Raw genomic sequence first — 5,715 nt, 5'->3', positions numbered from 1 at the left:
CTAAGGTGACAGAGATGATGATGATGATGATGACGATGGTGATGTTGTCTGGTCAACGGGTAGTAGACAGAGCCGGTTGACAGCCCTTGTTACTGTCGATTTAGAGGTAGCGACAGTAGCTGCTCGTGTGATGCCATCAGTGCCAGGGTGTAATGTTAGAATGCGACCAAGAGCCCACTTGGTAGGAGGTAAGTTGTCCTCAAAGAGCAGCACCAAGGGGCCTGGTTGCAGCACGTCTGGGGTTTTGGTCCTCCATTTAGCTCGTTCCTGCAAGAGAGATAGATACTCCTTAGACCACCTTTGCCAGAAATGTTGAACGAGCTGAGTGGTTCGTTCAAATCTGGAGAGCCTTCCGGAATTCGTAGCGGTCAGGTCCAGTTGAGGTGCAGCAACCAAAGATTCGCCAATAAGGAAGTGACCCGGGGTGAGAGGAGTGAGGTCAGACGGATCGGTGGAAAGGGGAGTGAGCGGACGAGAATTGAGGCATGCCTCGACCTGCGTTAAGACAGTATATAGCTCCTCAAAAGTCAATGACAAGTTACGGAGAACTCTAGTCAAATGATGCTTGGCTGACTTCACTGCGCTTTCCCATAATCCGCCAAAATGAGGAGATCTAGCTGGAATAAAGTGCCATTGAATAGAATGAGAACCAAAAAAATCCGAAAATTCATTCTGAGTCGAAGAGTTCTGCAAAAAAGAGGTTAAGGACCTGAGATCATTTGAAGCTCCTGCAAAATTCCCAGCATTGTCTGAGTAGATATGAGCACATTTTCCACGTCGTGCGATAAAGCGATTGAAACATTTGAGGAAACCCGTAGTAGATAAATCCGTAGCAAGCTCAAGATGAACTGCCTTGGTAGAAAAGCACACAAAGATACACAAATAAACCTTGAGAGTTATTTTACTACGAATATTTTCAGATTTAATGTACGAGTAATAAGGTCCTGCGTAATCAACACCACACGTAAGAAACGGGCGTGTTGGTTGCAGTCTAGAATGCGGTTGGTTCCCCATTAATGGTTGAATTGTTGTAGGTTTGACCTGAAAAAAACTATACATTTACGAAGAACACTGCGTATGGTGCGTCTTCCACAGAGTGGCCAAAATTGTAAACGAATGGATGCGAGTAACGCTTGCGGTCCAGCATTTAATAATTGACGATGAAAATGATTTATAATTAGGTTAGTCAACTGGTGATTGGAAGGTAAAACTTCAGGATGTTTTTGATTATAGGTGAAGTTTGCATTTGATAGACGTCCGCCAACGCGCAGTACATTCTCCGAGTTTAAAAATGGGTTTAATGAGAGAAGTTTACTATTTGACAAAAGACCTTTTGATTTTGACTGTAATGCCTTTATATCTGATGCAAAGCATTGCCTTTGAACTATTTTAACAAGCGTTGTCATTGCAGTAGTTAGTTCAAGTACAGTTAGTGCGGTTGTTTGAAATTTAAAATTGCGGAGAACATTGGTTTTGAAACGAATACAATAAGCTACTACTCTTTGCAATTTATGTAAAGTATGATGTCAATGTTATGTATTTGTGTTATGAATGCTTGAGTAGTGGTTTTCTGTTCCGGAAGTTCTGGTAAATCTGGGATGATGGTAGTTGGCCAATGTGTATCATTTTGAAATAGCCATAGAAGACAATTCCACCAGAGGTTGCAAGATGCAAGATCCATTGGAGAAACGCCTCTAGATATGAGATCAGCAGGGTTTAGTTTGGTTGAAACATGTCTCCATTGTCCATGAGAGGTTGTGTCTTGAATCTCCGATACACGATTGGCGACAAAGGTTTTCCATCGTGCGGGCGATGCGGCGATCCACGCGAGAGTTATCGTAGAATCGCACCAGTAAGAGGTGGATCCTTGAAATGTTGATGAGTCTGTTACCTTCTTCATGAGTTGAGATAATAAAAGAGCTCCTGATAGTTCTAATCTAGGTAAGGAGATTTTTTTCAGAGGCACCACTCTTGAGCGAGCGCATAGCAATCTGCAGATCCAGATGCCGTTTTCGAATGTCCGTATGTAAATACATGCTCCATATGCGCGTTCTGACGAATCGCAGAATCCGTGTAATTCAGAATATTCCTTAATTGTAGGTACATGTCTAGGTATAGATATTAGATTAATGTCTTTCAACTGATGTTGAAAGTTGAGCCATGAAGTTTGAATATGACTTGAAACGTCTGAATCCCAGTCAATTTTTAATTGCCATAAATCCTGGATGAACAATTTTGCAGTGATATTTATTGGAGCAATTAGACCGAGAGGGTCGAATAGTTTCGTTATTTGTGACAAAAGATTTCTTTTAGTTATAGATGAATTTACAGATGATGTGGCAGGTTGATATCTAAGTGTATCCAGAGTAGAATTCCAACTCAGACCGAGTGTTTTGGAGGTTTCAGATTTTCCCAGTAATGTCGAATCGACAGACTGATTGAGGGATTTTTCGTCTGCGATGAGATTGTCGTCATTGGATTTCCATTTTCGTAGATTCATACAGGCAGAACTTAATATAGAGTTTATACTTTACTTGAGTTTTAGCGTTGTCTCAAAATCATTACTTCCTGTAAGGAGATCGTCGACGTAAAAGTCATGTAGGATGCGCTAACTTGCGTCTGGCGACGATTCTTGTGAATCCAGTGCTAGTTGCCGTAGACACCTTGTCGCTAAATACGGAGCTGATGCCGTACCGTACGTAACTGTGTTGAGTCTGAAATGAGACAATTTGTTTGAAGATGGGTTTGACCAAACAATTCTTTGTAAATCACGATGTTTGGGAGTTATTAAGATCTGACGGTACATTTTTTCTATGTCCGCGGATATTACATATCTGTAAGTTCTGAAACGTAGGATTATTGAAAGGAGATCATCTTGAATGGTCGGTCCAACCATGAGGATGTCATTTAGAGAGAGCTCTGAGGAGGTTTTCGCAGATCCATCAAACACGACCCTCAGTTTGGTGGTTTCACTGGATTCACGTAGAATAGAATGGTGAGGTAAGTAGAAATGATGGTTAGAGGATGAAGTGTTGTCCTTAATAGATATTTCAGACATATGGTTTAGTTGAATATATTCATTCATGAATTCAGAGTATTGCAATTGTAATGGAGGTGAGAGTTTCCGTTCAACGGAGAGCCATCGTTTTGTAGCTGCGTTTAGCGAAGAACCCAAGTTTTGTGGGTTTCCCTTGAGCGGAAGCGCCACGACGAATCTACCGTCTTCATTTCTGTAATGTGTGTCAATGAAGTGGGATTCGACAGCCTTTTCTTCTAAGGACTGAGGTGGATGAGAAAGGTTTTCTTCCATATGCCAGAATTTAGTCATGAGATCATGAAGGGCATTGTTGTCTTTAATGGAAAATAAAGAAATACCTTCGTTAGCTGGTGTGTCGGTGTGTGTAATTACCCAGTCGAAAGCGGTTTGTTGAAGTTGCATTCCTGAGATGTTTGTTCGCCTTTGTTCTAGGCAACTCCAGAACATGTCACAGCCAAGAAGGATGTCGATTGATGCAGGTTCATGATAGGTTGGGTCTGCTAGCTTCATGTGTGATGGGATCGTAGCTGTTGCGTTGATAGTGATCTTGTGTACTGGAATGTTTGGAGTAATTTCATTTAAACAGATGCAAGATAATTGTTTTACAAAACGTTTTTTATATTGTGAAGCAATGGTTATATTAGTTTTGAAATTATTGTTGAATGATGAGCCGGTTATTCCAGTAATTGGGCTATCTGACTTTATTAGCTGAACGCCTAGCTGCGTAGCTAATTTTGTGGTAATGAAGTTGCTTTGACTGCCAGAATCGAGTAAAGCTCTGGCCTGGATGAAATGTCCTTGCGCATTCTTCACATTGAGAATAACAGTATGTAGATAGTAAGGCATGAGATTCGTTTGCCATGGATGTAGCGGAGATGATTGAACTTTGTTCAGATTCAGTTTGAACTTCTTTGTGAAACAGAGTGTGACGTTTTTTGTTACATGTTTTGCAACGGAATTTGCTTTGACATTGTTCGTAAGAGTGACCCTTTCCTAGACAGTTGTAACATAATTTAAAAGTCTTAGATGCATTTATTCTGTCTTGAAGAGTCATTTTCTGAAGTTTAGGGCATTGATGGATAGTTTGATTTTCAGAACAGACATTGCAACAATAATTTGGAGATGTTACAAAAGTGAAATTTGGTTTTTTGCTATTAATGTTATCAGATTTATGAGCTGTTACAGATGACTTTGGAATAGATTGAAGCATATTAGATTTATCGGTTAAAAACTTTATGAATTTTTCCATAGAATGAACGTAAGTATTTGGTTCTGGAATAGGAATTCGTTCCCACTCACGAGATGTAATTGGATCAAGTTTTTTTGATAAATAATGAATTAGTAAGGCATCCCAATGTTCTGTAGGTAGGTTTAAATTTTTCAAAGCCCGTAAATTAATTAAAATTTGATCTAAAAAAGCTTGAATTTCTTTGGAAAATTCAAATTTAATGTTTGCAACATTGTATATACCTTGGATGTGGTTTTAATTGTTAAGCGTTTATTTGCGTATCGATCTGTTAATAAATTCCATGCAATATGATAATTATTTGATGAGATTTCCAGAGATGTTAATAATTTGGAAGCGTTTCCGGCTAAGCACGATTTAAGATAGTGAAATTTCTGAATTGCAGATAATTCATGGTTTGTTTCAATTAATGATTGAAAAGATTCTTCGAAACAAGTCCACTCAGAGAATGTTCCGGAGAAAGTAGGTAGTTTCGAAATTGGTAATTGAATTTTGGAATTTATATTTAATTGTGATTGATGTGAATTAAGTTTGGAATCGATCGTCAGACGCGATTTTGCTTCGGAGATGGCCTTGAAATATATTGTTTCAAAGCGATCGGTCTCATCATCCGAATTGAAATTCAAACTTTCATCACACATACTGATTCTAAGGACGGGTTGTTTCGGGAAATTTGAACAATTCATCAAATTTCAACGTTCATTTTCAAGTTCTGTGAAAGATTTTTTCAAGTTCTGTTTTTGTTTCAGTTCTATCAAGCAACTAGCCTATAATGATATAAAAACAGAACTTGAATAGAACTTTCACAGAAACCGAAAATTTAACGTTGAAATTTGATGAATTGTTCAAATTCTCCGAAACAACCCGTCCTAAGTTGAATTTCCATGAATAAATCATGCAACGGTTCGATTTTTGCCAATCGGACTAGGATGATTGACGGATCCGTTTGGTCTTTATCTAACAATGACTGTAACTTCGTTATCAGCCCTTTGATCTGACCCCTTCTGGCTATGAGAGCCTTCAGGTTGTCCGCCATTGTCAGATGATTAGAGATTCGTGCCTGTTATGATTGAGAAACAGCAAAAGTATTAACACAGTGAGGAGGGAAAGTTGAAAGGATTGACTTAACTTTGGTGCTTGCTGTGATGATTGCTGATTTCTCCTGTGGTGGCCTGGGTGATGATTGCTGGTGCAATCCGGCGAAGGACCATGAGCAGCGTCCTCGTGTTGACTCCAGAAGCCTCCAGTCAGGTTGTAAGGCTGATCGGCTTGTGTTGGCTTCTTTCGTTTCACGCCAAGGATTGGCTTGCCGTTGAGATAGATTGAGAGATTCGCTTCTCATTAAAACACTTGTGTTTTTTCTTGATACGTTTAATATGTCACAAGGAAGAGGGTAGACATTAAAACTTAGAAAGAGAAGCGAGGGTTGGTT

The 5,715-nt window shown here is 39.4% G+C and overlaps 1 protein-coding gene across 1 annotated transcript; it reads right to left on the bottom strand.

Moving 5' to 3' along the window:
* Positions 1-5,319, bottom strand: LOC149414325 (uncharacterized). The gene is made up of 3 exons (XM_089644135.1): positions 5,283-5,319; positions 2,894-3,591; positions 1-495 (listed from the first exon to the last, which is right to left on the bottom strand). The coding sequence occupies exons 1-3, from the start codon at positions 5,317-5,319 to the stop codon at positions 1-3; spliced, it is 1,230 nt and encodes a 409-aa protein (XP_089500261.1).
* Positions 5,320-5,715: the final 396 nt, after the last annotated feature.

The sequence above is a fragment of the Hesperophylax consimilis genome, chromosome 20 (assembly GCF_061612785.1).
Source record: "Hesperophylax consimilis isolate HC1 chromosome 20, BYU_Hcon_1.0, whole genome shotgun sequence".
In the NCBI taxonomy this organism is placed as follows: Eukaryota; Metazoa; Arthropoda; class Insecta; order Trichoptera; family Limnephilidae; genus Hesperophylax; species Hesperophylax consimilis.
The sequence above is the reverse complement of the archived record's forward strand: the minus strand, read 5'-3'. Positions and strand labels throughout refer to the sequence as shown.

Excerpts from the sequence above, each read along its gene's own strand:
- LOC149414325 (XM_089644135.1), bottom strand. The coding sequence starts at position 5,319 with ATGGCGGACAACCTGAAGGCTCTCATAGCCAGAAGGG. Across the intron at positions 3,592-5,282 it reads GGCTCTCATAGCCAGAAGGG|TACACAAGATCACTATCAAC; the intron begins GTCAGATCAAAG and ends CAAACATTCCAG. Across the intron at positions 496-2,893 it reads CTCTAAATGACATCCTCATG|GTCGAGGCATGCCTCAATTC; the intron begins GTTGGACCGACC and ends GTCTTAACGCAG.